Below are 15,111 nucleotides of genomic sequence, written 5' to 3' on the forward strand. Positions count from 1 at the left end.
AACAATGGGCTTAAACCGACTCAGGTCATTAACAAGGCCTACCCTTAAACTGTATAAAAAGTGTGTGCTTAAGAGATTCGGGGTCACCTCTGCCCGATTGCAACACAGCCCGACAAGCCGGATCAATTAACCTCTTGCTTATTGCATCCATCTCCGTCTCTGTGTTTCTGTGAGTGAGACATCCTGGAATGCAGGCTCATTTGGTCTTACAGAAGCACAAGTGACTTGAGACAATGTCAACTATGTAACTACAAGCCCTTAGTTACGTTTCTGTTAACCTCATTCTAAGTCTGCAGTCTTAAATATGTTAAATGTTATTTTATTCAAAAAGGTACCATATGCTCTTGTACAAAGGCAAGATACAGGACAAAGTTTTCTTTATTATTCATTACATACTGAATAGAAAGTTGTATCAAAAATTAAACCCGAAAGTAGTCACCGGCCCTCCTTCTGTGTGCAAGCTTACTGTACATACGCTGTTTTTCATTCTCAACAAGTGGCTCAGACATCTCTGGTGGTTGTTTCAATCCTTCTTTGCCTTCAAGAATTTATAAGGCAAGTCTGGATCCTGTAAAAAAAAAAAAAAAAACAAGAGTAATATGAACCAGAACCAGACCTTCCTCTCTTGACCGGTGTCTGACAAACAAGCTTCTCTGTTTAATGTTTCTTCAACCAATAGGGAGCTTTGTAAGCCTCTGGCAAACACCTTAATTGGGAGTAAAACATCACAACCAATATCTACATACACTAGCAAATATTGCCCTCCAGCTTAGCATCTTTATTTTCTCCACATGGCAAGAATGCCATCAATTCTTTTCTACTCTTAAACAGTGAGTGCTTTTCTTACTTCTCTGGATCACACCCACCGATAGCCTACAAGTACACAAATAGCCTAGATAGCCTACAAGTACACAAAATAGATCAGAGTCTCTAGGATTTAAATATCTGGCTGATTGTGGTGGTGCACGCTGTTAATCCCAGCACTTGGGAGGCAGAGACAGACAGAGCTCTGGAAGTCTGGGGCCAGTTTGGTTTATGTAGGGAGATCAAGAGTAGTCAGGAATATATAGGAAGAAAGGGGAAGGGAGGAGGAAGGAAGGAAGGAAGGAAGGAAGGAAGGAAGGAAGGAAGGAAGGAAGGAAGGCAGGCAGGCAGGCAAAGAAAAGAAATATTTGGATGTGTCTAAAATTATTTATGAGCTTTTGATACACTATTTGCAAGATAAAACAAGGCAACTTGTTAACCCCTAAATGTGGTTTATTGTTGGGAAAGGTAAGCAATTGCTCATCCAAGAACTCACCGAAAGACAGACAGAAATAGTTTTTGGTGTTAGTGGGTTACTTGGGATGAATTCAGGTTTCTAAGCAGCAGGAGGCAGCCTCCTCTGGAAGGAACCTGGCAGCCTTCTGGAAGTGTTCTATTGTTACACAAAAAGCACCTTTATCAAGTCAATCTCCACACACCACAACTTCCTACCTGACCTACGGGACTAACTGGAAAGACCCTTCAGCAATTCTCAGCCATGGGAGACTTCCTGGTTTGCCAGGCCGGTCTCTAGACTAAGATATGCAAAGGCTCAAACCTTCAAAGGAAGAGCCCATAAAATTTCAGATAATCACTGACTGACAAAAGGCTACTTCCAAGCTTAGGTGCCATCACTCCAAGATTCCTGCCAAAATACAATAGTTCTGCTAACATTCTGTAAGAAATGATAATCTAAAATGGAACATAGCCACTGCCCTGTGTGTGTGTGTGTGTGTGTGTGTGTGTGTGTGTGTGTGTGTGTGTGTGTGTGTGTAGAGAGAGAGAGAGAGACATCAGCCAGAAACAGTCAAGAAAAGAAACAGTCAAGAAATAAGAGGTGCTCTGTTTATTTAGAAAAATAGTCCTAAAGCAAGTGAAATCCTGAGACAGACAGCGAGGGGGCGTTATGAAACACTGATGAAAAGAGATGCTGACAACCTTTGATTTGATTTTTCCCTATACAAATTTGACTCTTCCAGATTAAAAGTCATGTAATAAACCATCGGATGCGCTGTATGGGTACAGAACCTGTTCTCCGTTCACTGGTACTTTATTCGTGTGGAGTCAGAAAAACAACAACAGAAATCTTTTAAGAACATTGAAAAGTGCTTTCCCTCAGGATCCATACAATATTGTGAAGAAATAGATAAATTGCTCTTACCAAATTATTCTTAAAGTTTTGGATTCTTTCCTTCCCCAACTTGCAGTTTAGCCATGCGGCCCAGGTTGGCATATACTGCCATATGTATGCCCCCAACAGCACAGGATGGTCAGAGATCCAGACTTCCTTCAGATCATTGGCCATGGAGATGAGCATCAGCCGCACACAGCGGCTCGTTGGCATCTTGTAACTCTGGTCTATGTTGTTTCTCATAGACTGAAAGTCAACAAGAAGTTTTACACTGAAGGTCCCGACAGTTTCATGCAAATATCATCTAGGAAGGACCCACAGGCCACCTGTCAGCCAGACTCTTTCAGGATGGGACCTGTCAACTGGGAGTCTTCACAGGTGCCACTGGAGGGTTCTAAACTATGATATTTCAAAGAGCCTAAAAGGAGTTAGACATTTACCAGACAGCAATGTCGAAGGCCCTCTGCTCTTAGTCACAATTATCTCATAATAGGGTACAAATGCCTATTTCATTATCACATTTTCAAAAATATCAAATTACCAAGATTTACAGGAAGGGCTAAGAATGTACATTTCAGAGGTAATATGATTATTTAGAAGGGGTGAGGCCCTGGCTTCAATGGCCAGCACCACACAACATAAAACATACCTTATGTTTAGCAAATGGAATCACGGGGAGGAAATGGAAAGAGATACAAGGACTTTCTTAATAAGAGTGGTGGATCCATGCTGGTGAACCACTTATAAATGCAAGTCTGGCAATGCGCTAGCTGGTATGAAAATGAGGCCCTGAAGTACTACCTAGTACTAAACACCGTCCTTAACGCTGCCATTTTCTAAACTGGTACCTGATACACATGACAAAGCCACAGAGCTAACAAAGGATGATTTTTTACCTTAGTTACTTCCTCGGTGAAGGCATTCTTCACAATGTCGGACTGCACAGGCCCCGGGTAAACGTTGCAAAATGTTATGCCTGGATATTGGCCGAGCTCACTATGGAGGGCATTGAAAAAACCCTAAGGAACACAAAAACAAAAACATAAGAAAAAAGAGGAAAGGATAAAGTAAAGATAGAAAGGAAACAGGTTATCCAAATAGACACTCTGGAATGAACAGGTAGGACACTGATGTACGACTCTCAGGCTTCATTTATTTATCCAATCATTTATTCCTTTTTTTTTTTAATGTTGCAGTATAGGTGACTGAACCTATGACCCTGTACACATTTGGCAAGGGCTCTAACACTTACATCTTTGGTGCTTTTTACAGTAACTTATTTGTTTCTTTGGGGGGGTGGCGTGCCAGGGCACAGTGTGGGAGAGAGAGTGTGAGTGCAGGCTCCCTCAAGCTTGGCAGCAGGTCTTTCCCGGCTGAGCCATCCTGCCAGCATCCTTTGTACACTTTATCTGGAGACAGTGGTCTGAGTTTGCCAAACTAGCTTTGAACTTATTTGCAGTCTTAAATGTTCAAATCTCTTATTTTAGCCTCCCAAATGCTTACTTAAGATTATAGATAGGCCTGTGCCAATAAGCGTAGCTCCATTTAGGATTTTTTAAAAGATTCATTTTTGTTAATTTAAATTGTGTGTGTGTGTGTCTGTCTGTCTATCTATGCTTGTATGTGGCTGTATGTAGGGTAACCACTTCCAGATTTGAAAATCTACTAAAACCCACAAATTCCTGAGCCTGAAAACCCACCAATCCCTGGGCTTGGCTTGAAATTCCACCAATCCCCACTCTGGAAATTTCCACCCTGAAAAACTCTGCCACTATCACCACCACCACCACCACCACCACCATCACCACCAACCCACACACACACCACACACACACACCCAAGAAACCTTATATAAAGACTGTCTCCTGCCCAGTTCTCCCTGGAGCAGAGGCAGCTACCCTCTTGGGTTTTTTCCTCCCAGGAAGGAGGAAAAACCTCTTGTGCGAGGTTTGTTGTGTGGCGTGATTCTGTGGTATTCCTTGACTCCTAACTACCAGGATACCACTCAGGACAGAGCTGTAACACCTCCATCTGGGACTCCTTCCCTGTCAGAGCTGCAACACTCCACTGGGGCCCCTTCAGATGCAGGATGTTTGAAAAGGGGTATAACAGAATGTTCAAAGGAAAAATGAAACATTCCATCTTGCAGCAAAACTCCTAAAGTTCAGGAAGCAAACAACTCAAAATAACTTCAGGAAGTCCTTGAAGTCGAGCAGTGGTGGTGCGCCTTTAATCCCAGCACTTGGGAGGCAGAGGCAGGCGGATTACTGAGTTTGAGGCCAGCCTGGTCTACAAAGTGAGTTCTAGGACAGCCAGGCAGGGCTACACAGAGAAACCCTGTCTCAAAAACAAAAACAAAAACAAAAACAAAAACAAAAACAAAAACGAAGTCCTTGAAATTGACCAGACTCACTAGGCTCCTCCCACCTCAAATATATATATGAATATGATGATGTCAGGACTGCTGAGAGATGCTGTCAGACAAGCTGAGATAGTTGTCAGAAGCAGAGACAAGACAACTGTCTGGGAAAGGCTCAGACCAACTGAGCTTATGGAAAAAAACACTCTCCAAGCTAGAGTGCTGCCTGCAGGCGGTGCAATGTGCTCCAGGTTTCCCAGCTTCTGTGAGCTGTCACCCATGCTGGGGTAGGCTTTGGGGATGCAGCTGTCACTGGATCATTTCGATTCCTGTAAGTAATTCCTCATAGCCATCTGTAACTCCAGTTCCACGGAATCCAGTGCCCTCTTCTGGTTTCCATGGGTACTGCATGCATGTGGTGCCCAGACATAAAATAAATAAATATTTTTTTAAAAAATTTACTGTAACTTCTAGGAATATGAGAAGGAAACGTGTTTTTTAAAAGGCTTCCTGGGACATGGTGGTGAGTGCCTGTGAGGCCAGCTCTTGGGAGATATAGGCAGGATTTGAAGCTCAAGGTCAGCCTGTGGTAGAAGAGACAGTTCCAGAACGATAGAAAAGCCTCCTGGTCTCAGCATTTCTTCTACTTAAGTCCTGCTATAACTTCTGTTATACTTCTGCTGTAACTGTTCACAGTTTGCCAGAGGATCCAACCCAAGAATAAAACAGAGTCTTGGAGGGCAGGCCAGACAGCTCACCTGTGTTTTTGTGTTGTTGCTATTTTTGTTTTTACTGCATCTGCCTGTCTGAGATGGGACTGTCTTTACAGGAGGTTGATTGACAGGACCTTACTAAATCTGAGGAGAGCATCCAAGATGCCAGCCTTCATCCCTGTGCGCTGTTGGTTCTGCATGGCAGAGGTGGGTCCTGCTGAACTACAGTGGCCATTTCTGTGACGGCATGGTGGCCTTCAGCACTGAGCCACTATGCCAGTGGTGGAACACGCCACTGGAACTCTCCTTCCGAGCGAGTCGTGGGTTCCCTCATTGTCATACAGAATTCACTGTTCCTTCACATTGACTCTCAAGCCAAAATGAAAAGCGCATTCCGTTCTGCTATTTAAGTCTCACAGATATATAACATAAATCAAGCTTTTTATCTTAGTCATAGACCTAGCCAGAATGTCTTCTTTCAAAGAAACCATAAGAAATAGAGTCACATGTTCCCTAAGATAATCGGGCCCAGGACTAATCAGTCTCTGATGTGCACGAACAAGGAAACAAGAGAAAACAAAGAGCGAGGAAAGGGGAAGGAAAAAGAAGTCACAGACCTAGAACACGCACAGAGGAAAGGAGTGGTAAGGCGGAGTTGCGCCGTAAGGCGGGGTTGCACGGTAAGGCGGGGTTGCCGTGAGGCCGTGGTGGGGTGGGAGCAAGGTGAAAGGCGAAGCACTGAGCAGGTCACCCTAAGAGAAGAACTCCAGTCTCATCCTTACATCCCCAGGGTCTGATGCAGCATGTGATACAGTACCGGTGCTCACAGCCTGGATTGATGGGTTCTACGCAGGTGTGATGTGACTCCAACGGTCCTTTTATTATCTAAGGAGAGATACCAGCTTCCCTTGCCTCAGTCTCCTGCTTAAGGCCCAGTGCCAATCAGCACACCCACTCAAAGTCTTATTATGCCACAAGCACACACACGAGTCAGCTTTCTCAGCTGCATGTGAGCCACCTTACCCGAAGAGCATGCTTGCTGGCACAGTAGCCACTGGAAAGGGACACAGAGGCAATCCCCGCGATGCTGTTCACAGTCACAATCTTCCCTTGTTTCCTCTCTATCATGTGAGGCAGGACACACTTGGTCAAGGATACTGTCCCTATGTAGTTCAGATTTATCAGCTCCTTGAAGACATCCAAGTTGGTTTCTAGAACTAAGGAACGCTGGCTTCTTCCACCGTTGTTGACCAAAATGTCAATCTAAGAATCAGAAAATGGGTTCTTAAAGACAGTCTAAGAAAACGATTGCTTGTATTATTAACCTGAAGAGTAACTGGGACAGTGGTGTGGTTCTAGTAGCAGCTACAAAAATAAAATAAAATAAAATAAAATAAAGGGAAAGTAGATGTTGCGGCCCACATCTTTAATCTCCGCACTTGTGAGGCAGAGGCAGGTGGGTCTCTTGAGTTCAAGGCCAGCCTGGACTTCAGAGTGAGTTCCAGAATGGCCTGTCACAAAAAAAAAAAAAAAAAAAAAAAAGAAAGAAAGAAAGAAAGAAAGAAAGAAGAAAGAAAGGAAGGGGGGCGGGGAGGGGAGGGGAGGGGAAGGGGAGGGAAGAGAAGGAAAAGAAAGAAAGAAAGAAAGAAAGAAAGAAGAAAGAAAGGAAGAGGGGAGGGGAGGGGAGGGGAGGGGAGTGGGAGAAGAGAAGTGACAAAGAAAGGAAAAGAAGGAAGGAAAGAAGGAAGGAAGAAAAATAAAAGAAAATAAAAGGAAGCAAGGAAAAGAAAAGGAAGTAGAATTCACCTGTGGAATTTCCGTTTGAAGTAACCAGTATCAGAAAAAGAAAAGCATCCGCAGATATTAACTTCACCCTTGCTTCTTGGGGAAGGGGTGAAAGTACTACGTAGCTAAAGCCAGCTCCCAGCCCTGACCTCTCTGTACATGCTGCATCTGTTCCATCCCTTTGAAGGGGATCCACAGTTGGAAATCTCTTTGGCAGTGAGGCAGAGAAGCAATACCACCCTTCATGAACACAAAATGCAACTCACTTTACCAAACTCCTGCAGAACGGCTTTGGTGGCTGCCTCATGGGAACTTGTATCGGTCAAGTCAAGGGGCAGAACCAGTATATCTTTTTCTTTTAAATTGCCATTTTCTGAAAAAGATGCATGAAGAGTAAGCAAGCCATCCCAGTTTCACTGAACTCAGCTTCCCTGTTAAATTTAACCTCTACCCCACAAAAAGGTGGCGGTGAACCCACTCCAGGAGGCACTACCTAAGCATCTCTCAGTGACCGGGGAAGACAGGTGACATTGTGCAAGGTCTCAGTGGTTAAGAGCATACACCACTTTTTCAGAGGACCTGAGTTTAATTCCTAGCACCCATGTCACAACCACCTATAATTCCAGCTCCAGAGACATCCAACATGGCCTCCAAGAGCACCTGCACTCACAAGTACAGACTCACACATATACACATAATTAAAAATAAATCTTTTTTTTTTTTAAGTTTATAGCATACACCAGGTGGTGGTAGTAGAGCATGCCTTTAATCCCAGCACCCAGGAAGCAGAGGCAGAGACAAAGCAGGTGGATTTCTGACTCAAGGCCAGCCTGGTCTACATAGTGAGTTCATGACAGCCAGGGCTACACAAGGAAACCCTGTCTTGAAACACCGGAAAAGAGGGTGGGGTGGGGTGGGGTCTGTACTATAAATCTGTAAGAAGCTGAGAAGGCCAGAAGTGCATGGTAGATAGAACTTCTACCCTTACACCAAGAGCTCTAGAAGGTAAATAAGGAAAGACATGCAGCCCTTCAGACGATTGCTACCTAAGAACATATTGAGACATAATTGATTCTTTCTATTTCTGATCACCAGAGGGACAACTGAATTGGATCACTCTGGACCTCTTAATATAAAATAAGCAATGTCAGTCAGAAAAACAAGCAAGTCCTGGAACGTGAGAGGAGCATGTTCTTGGTCTCTGAGGGCAAAGACATGAAAGAACATGACTTAAAACACGGAGAGGTCTGCACCAGTGACCACACAGAGAAATGGGAGCCAGCGGTCCTCACAGCTCAGCATTGCTGACACACTTATGCTCTCTGCTAGAGCAGGCCTTACAAGTCGCTGAGGTGGAGGACCAATGACCATGTTTAAAAAAGCATAGAACTGAAACACAAGCGGCTTGAGAAAGCAGCGTCATGAAGAGAGCCTTGTGACTGTGCTGGGAGTGGGGGCGCGGACTCTTATATCGCTGGGAGGATGTAGTCAGCAGGGAAAAAAATAATGGAAGAATAATAGAGATAACACAGAGAGAGGGGGGAGGGGAGAGGGAGGGGGAGAGGGGGAGGGGGAGGGAGAGGGAGAGGGAGAGGGAGAGAGAGAGAGAGAGAGAGAGAGAGAGAGAGAGAGAGAGAGAGAGATTTAAGATTATATTAAAGTACTAAATGCTAAACATCCCTGAAGTGGGGTCTCATCCCTTCTATTAAGTGAAGGAGACAAGACTAGAACTCAAGCCAATGAAAATAGTGTCACTCTTTTGTGAATAAGGTATTGCCTCCAGTTCATTTTTAAACCTTTCTTCTTTCCTTTCCTTTTATCCATCCTAACACACACACGCACACGCACACGCACATGCACACCCCACCCATGACTTTAATATCTGACATAAGGCAGAATGACTACGGATCATCCCTAACTACACTTGAGTTGCACTCATGAGCGCCTGTTCTCCCGAAGCAAAGATATGAGTCAGATGATCATTCAAGTCCACCAGTGCTTCCGATCTTGGGGCTTCCTAGCCCCTCAATATCAAAACTTGGTATAAAAACAATGGAAAGGTGGCTGGAAAGAAGAAATAGCCAAGCAAGAGCGGCTGCTTAAGAGGTGACAGAAGAGGAGGTCAGGGCAGTACGCACGCACACACGCACGCACGCACGCACGCGCGAAGCCCTGGAGCCAACATGTACCACGCACAATCCCACCTTCCCTGACTTCCAAAGCTGCGCTGAGTTTGGATTCTCGCTGCTGGGAAGCACGGCTGGTGTTGGGAATTGACTCACCCAGGCATCTTCTCTTCACCCGCTCCAGCTCCTGCGCCCTTCGGGCTGACAGCACCAGAGAGACCCCGAGTTTAGATAACTGGAAAGCTAGCTCCTCGCCAATGCCACTTGACGCTCCAGTAACCCACACCACCATGTCAGTCAGCTCCCATTCTGTTGAAGAAGGCGGACAGTTACAGGGGAGATGGTATGCGATGAATGGCACCCATCTACCAAAGAGAAGTAAAACATGAATGCATTTTTAAAAAAAACCTTTTAAAAATACTACTAAATATGAATATGAAGGTCTAATATTTGGAGCCTAAAATTTCAAGTGTCATGTTAGGGGGTCTCACTCAAGCTTTCTTCAAGCACACAAAACCTGGGTACAGTCTGGAGCTTCTCCCTAAACCAGGCCTGGTGCTGCATGTCTGTAATCCCAGAAGTTGGAAGGGAATCAAGGGGTAAGAAGTTCAAAGCCGGGCTGGAGAGATGGCTCAGCGGTTAAGAGCACTGACTGCTCTTCCAGAGGTTCTGAGTTCAAATCCCAGCAACCACATGGTGGCTCACAACCATCTGTAACGAAATCTGATGCCCTCTTCTGGTGTCTCTGAAGAGAGCAATGGTGTACTCCTATACATAAAATAAATAAATAAATCTTAAAAAAAAAAGTTCAAAGCCATTCTTGGCTACATAGTCAGCTGGAGGACAGCTTGAAACACAGAGATCTTGTCTCAAAATAAATGAACAGACAGACAGATTTCAAGTATTGTAAGAAAGCATCTTTTATCAGAGTTTTCTTAGAAAGCACGACACCAGACAGTGGTGGTACACACCTTTAATCCCAGCACTTGGAAGGCAGAGGCAATCAGATCTTTGTGAGTTCAAAGCCAGCCTGGTCTACAGAGTGAGTTCCAGGACAGGCAGGGCTACACAGAGAAAGCCTGTGCCTGTCTTAAAAAAAAAAAAAAACCCTCCAGAAAAGCTAGAAACAAACCACATTGTTAGTAGGCAGCCCACACCATATGTTGTATAGTTTGGAATCTTGGTAAATCTACTAGAATCTAGTTGTAGCTGAACCTCATCACTATATGGTTTCACTCAATTTATCTGCTTATTTAACAGGGGAAATTAAAGCTAGTGACTAGAAACTCATTGCCTTCTCAATTAAATGAGAAGGCAATAAATTCTAATTTCTGAAGTGGAACCACAGATGCCTTTGAAAATGCCATATGTTGCTCAATAGTATGATCTAGTATGATCATCTGTTCTGTTGTTGTTGTACTTAGACAGTTGTTGCCTTTGCCTGAAGCATGCACCTCATCCTCCTGCCTCCACACCATAAGTGCCACCCTCCCAGCGGTGTGACCCCTTGTCCCAGCCCTCTTTCTGGATTTAACGTTTTAAATTTCATTACTAGAATGACACATTATCCTAACTGTGTGTGCGCGTGTGCATGGCGGGGTGTGTGTACATGTGCCTTGGTGCGTGCTGGCTGGCAGTCAGGGGGACAACCAGAGAAGCCAGTTCTTTTCTTCCACCTTTTTGGGGCGTGCAGGATGGAGTTCGGGCCATCAGGCTTATACTGCAAGCAGCTTTAACTGCCGGTCTCACAGTTGTGGGTACGCACCAGAGATGACTGCTCGGGCATGGGTTAAAGCCAATAGGAAGTCTTTAATAGCCATCTGGTGTTTGGGATCCCAGTATAGCCCCGGGCCTTTCTTGGGGTGAGCTTTTAAGCACAAAAACTTTTTTTCTTTTTTTTTTTTTTTTTTTTTTTTTTGGTTTTTCGAGACAGGGTTTCTCTGTATAGCCCTGGCTGTCCTGGAACTCACTTTGTAGACCAGGCTGGCCACGAACTCAGAAATCCGCCTGCCTCTGCCTCCCGAGTGTTGGGATTAAAGGCATGCGCCACCACTCCAAGCAACAAGACTATATTCTGGGCTGGCATATTCCAGAAGCTGAACTACAGAAGCTAAGAAGCAAGGCTAGTACATTTAGAGCCTTTCCCGAACTATGGACTTCGATGGATTAGGTCTTTGTTTCGTTTCAGCAGGTGCGGCTGCTTTATGTTCTAAACGGCTTTTCATGGCGTCGGATGTGCTAAGATCTGGGGCCTACTAAATTCTGCGGCTTTGTTACGCTCACCAGACCTCGCATGGTCTCTTGTGGGCTCTAATTTGTCCCGTGACAGAGGGCAATAAGGCTCTCTCGGCTGGCCTTACTTCATTCTTGTCTATGAGCTTAAACAATTCCATATTAAAAACCATCACAGGGCCGGGCGGTGGTGGCGCACGCCTTTAATCCCAGCACTCAGGAGGCAGAGGCAGGTGGATTTCTGAGTTCGAGGCCAGCCTGGACTACAAAGTGAGTTCCAGGACAGCCAGGGCTATACAGAGAAACCCTGTCTCGGAACCCCACCACCACCACCACCACCAAAAAAAAAAAAAAAAAAAAAAAAAAACATCACAGGAACTTTATGGAGTCCGAGTTCTTCAGAACACTGGGGTCTCCAGGAGTGAGGGGGAGAGCTCTCCACACTTGTCTATTAAATGCACCGAGGCATCGACTCTGGCCGCCTCCTCCTCACCGGTGGCCTAATATCTTGCAGAGACTAGAATATCAAAAGGACTCCATAAGTAGTAAGTATCTACTGAATAAACACCAAGAAGCCTAGCTGAAACAAAACACTGTCTGCTGTGTTGTGGTGCACACATTCAGATATGGTCAAGTTTGGTCCCCAGTGCTGAGGACTGAGCCCAAGCTGCAAGCATTACAGACACAGGTACTCTCTATCATCAAACTACCGTCAAAGCCCCAAACATTTTAAAACCCAACTGTTTCTTAGACACTGGAACACATACAACTTGTCCTAGAAATAACCAAACTATGTAAACAAAGCTTTCCTTTCAGGTAAGATGCTTTTGGGGAGAGAGTACAATTGACCAAAGACTTTGAATGAATGAGAGGCTGTGTGCTCAGCTAGCCATTCACAACTGCTTGCTAAAAGCTTGTCTACACATTACCCTACACACCATTCATTTACGCTGTAACTGTTACTAATCAGCCTAAATTAACAGAGTCCAACCTTGTTTACACCAATAAACACCTATTATGTAAAGCCTGAGTGAAAATGGTCTCCAGCGGCTCGTTTTATGCCCACATGATCACAGATCTAACACCTATCTTCCCGTCCTTTAATCTAGCATCCTTTTTTTTTTTTTCTTAGTGTTTCCATAGAATCTGACAACGACTTAAAAAAAAAAAATCAGACTCTGAGAGTTGACAAGAAACCCAGAGTTTAATGCCAGCTTGAGAAATCTCTCCCAAGGCCTTGCACCACTCTCTGCCTCATCCCTCACACGATGTGGAAGCTGCTTCTCTCCAGCGCGAGACAGAGGCCACACCCTCCCTACGTCCTGTCTTCTCTATACCCATGGAAGGAGTTACAGAGACAAAGTTCAGAGCTGAGACGGAAGGAAGGACCATCCAGAGATTGCCCCACACGGGAATCCATCCCATATACAACCACCAAACCCAGACACTACAGCATATGCCAGAAAGATTTTGCTGACAGGACCCTGATATAGCTCTCTCTTGTGAGGCTATGCCAGTGCCTGGCAAATACATAAGTGGATGCTCACAGTCAGCTATTGGATGGAACACAGGGCCCCTAATGAAGGAGCTAGAGAAAGTACTCAAGGAGCTGAAGGGGTCTGCAACCCTATAGGTAGAACAACAATATAAACTAATCAGTACCCCCCCCCCAGAGCTGTGTCTCTAGCTACATAGGTAGCAGAGGATGGCCTAGTTGGCCAGCAATAGGAGGAGAGGCCCTTGGTCTTGCGAAGATCATATGCCCCAGTGCAGGGGAATGCCAGGGCCAGGAAGCAGGAGAGTGGGTGAGTTGGGTGGGGAGCAGGGCGGAGGGAGGGTATAGGGGACTTTGGGGATAGCATTTGAAATGTAAATGAAGAATATATGTAATAAAAAAATTACACCGCAAAAAAAAGACTAAACACACCTACATTTCAGACATAATTAATGTGTTAATAACTTTTATACAGTCACATAATTTATAAACTGAGTTTAACTCAATCTTCCATTTAAATAAATGAGGCCAAACACAAACAACATCCACAGGCTGCTATTGACCGTGAGCTTACAGATACATCCATCTGTCTCAATGGTGCTCAGTGGAGAGTTACAGTTAAAAGATGTATGGGGTATTTAGGATTCTTGCCCTCAACACTGACAGTCTCCGAGTCACAGCCATGCCCTCTCCTGTTTTGCAGCGCTGAATCCACAAGCACACTGTGCAGTTGCATTTGTCAGTACTGCAACTGTTTGAGCCAAGGCAATGCAGCTTCAGAGAAAAGACAGCAAGGATGCCTGCCAACATCTGGGAGGGACATAAAATCCAAGATCCAGCTGTCACCTACTCCTGCCCTGCTGACTTTGAATGCAGTACCTTCTGAGCCACCAGCTACTTCAAAGCATTTTTGTTCGGGTGCTTTGTGTATTTTCCACCACGAACAGTGGAATCCCACTTAGTCCTTTAAGGATCAGAAAAGCCTACCTAGGGAGGCTTTGAGTTTCTCTGTCAATGTCTTTAACTGAAAAACAATACGAAGAGTGCCCATGTCATCAGAATTGTTAACGCCAAAGGTCAGAGGCTGTCTGTGGCCTGCTGAACACACTGCCAACGTGACATAACACCCAGCAGCATCTGTGAACTGATATATCGGAGCATGTGAATCATGTATTAAGTGAACATTAAACACCACGCAAGCTGCAGATCGAAGTGGAGCGGGCGAAACGTGCCTTACTGTACACAGAATGATCTCCCTCCTGGCAAAAAGCCAGCTCAGCGCTTTCTATTGCGAAAATTTTAACCAAGTGAGCAGGTGAGTAAGTGATTCAGGCCAAATTTTCTTTGGGTGCTTCCGGGAAAGTAAAAAGTGCAGGATCAAAGAATGTTCCGGCCTCTTAGAAAGCAAGGGACACACTCTGCTCTCCATGGTGCCTTCCCTGAGAGTGTCCGGGGATCCTACGGAAGAAGTCTGTGTCTTGCAGGCATCAGAGAATTGCAGCGCTCTCTTGGGGTTTGACGTTTTCTATCCTAGTCTGGGTAACAAATCAGGGCCATTTTCGAATTAAGACAAGCGACAGAGTGGGTACTGCCTGTTTAGCCCCTGCCTCTTCCTCCCGGACCCTCAGCCCTTGGTCAAGGCTCAGCTTGGCAACAGCTGGGAGGGACCTCGGCCCTGATCTTCCTTAGAGCCCAGGCTGTAGAGGATGCTCACCTGGGCGTCGCCCTTGCCATTCAGCCCACAACAAGGTCAGGTCCGCATCCGCCCGCAAAAAGCGCAAGAGCTGCACAAGGGGCAGGATCAGCGCGCACAGCGCCAGCAGCCACAACAGCAGCTCCCAGCTCATCGCTGTCCCTTGCCTACCCGACTCTGCCGCAAGCGGAAGACAGTCGGCGCCCGCCCTCTACGCGGCGGGTCACAACCCGGGGCTCCGCCTAGCGAGTCCCCGAAGGTGGGGCTCCATCTGTGTCCCGGGCTGCACCACGGCGTCTCTGCGCGTCCCTACTGCGTGCAAGACTGCCGGGGTGTTGCAATAGAAGGCATGGAATCTTGGGAAACTGCTGTTGGGAGAGCAGTCAACAAGATTTGTGAGGGCATGAAGGAGTCTTTAACAGCTGTTTTTAGGACGACTTTTCAGGGCTTTGGTGGTGCCTTGGCGAGAAACAAAACAAAACTTTGATCACTGCCCGCTCCGACCCCGAGGCCCCATCCCCCGCTCCACGCTGGGAATTGTGCCCAGGTCCTT

The 15,111-nt window shown here is 45.7% G+C and overlaps 1 protein-coding gene across 1 annotated transcript; it reads right to left on the reverse strand.

The window, feature by feature from the left end:
• Positions 1 to 303: 303 nt before the first annotated feature.
• Positions 304 to 14,779, reverse strand: Dhrs7 (dehydrogenase/reductase (SDR family) member 7). The gene is made up of 7 exons (NM_025522.5): positions 14,580 to 14,779; positions 9,295 to 9,447; positions 7,279 to 7,385; positions 6,251 to 6,490; positions 3,052 to 3,174; positions 2,186 to 2,401; positions 304 to 568 (listed from the first exon to the last, which is right to left on the reverse strand). The coding sequence occupies exons 1-7, from the start codon at positions 14,710 to 14,712 to the stop codon at positions 524 to 526; spliced, it is 1,017 nt and encodes a 338-aa protein (NP_079798.2). The 5' UTR covers positions 14,713 to 14,779; the 3' UTR covers positions 304 to 523.
• Between the last annotated feature and the right edge of the window lie 332 nt (positions 14,780 to 15,111).

The sequence above is a fragment of the Mus musculus genome, chromosome 12, assembly GCF_000001635.26.
Source record: "Mus musculus strain C57BL/6J chromosome 12, GRCm38.p6 C57BL/6J".
NCBI classification, from domain to species: Eukaryota; Metazoa; Chordata; class Mammalia; order Rodentia; family Muridae; genus Mus; species Mus musculus.

Coding starts and splice junctions, on each gene's coding strand:
- Dhrs7 (NM_025522.5), bottom strand. CDS start 14,712: ATGAGCTGGGAGCTGCTGTTGTGGCTGCTGGCGCTGTGCGCGCTGATC. Junction 6,491..7,278: donor TTCTGCAGGAGTTTGGTAAA/GTGAGTTGCATT, acceptor TCTGATTCTTAG/ATTGACATTTTGGTCAACAA. Junction 3,175..6,250: donor CCAGCAAGCATGCTCTTCGG/GTAAGGTGGCTC, acceptor TGTGTTCCTTAG/GGTTTTTTCAATGCCCTCCA.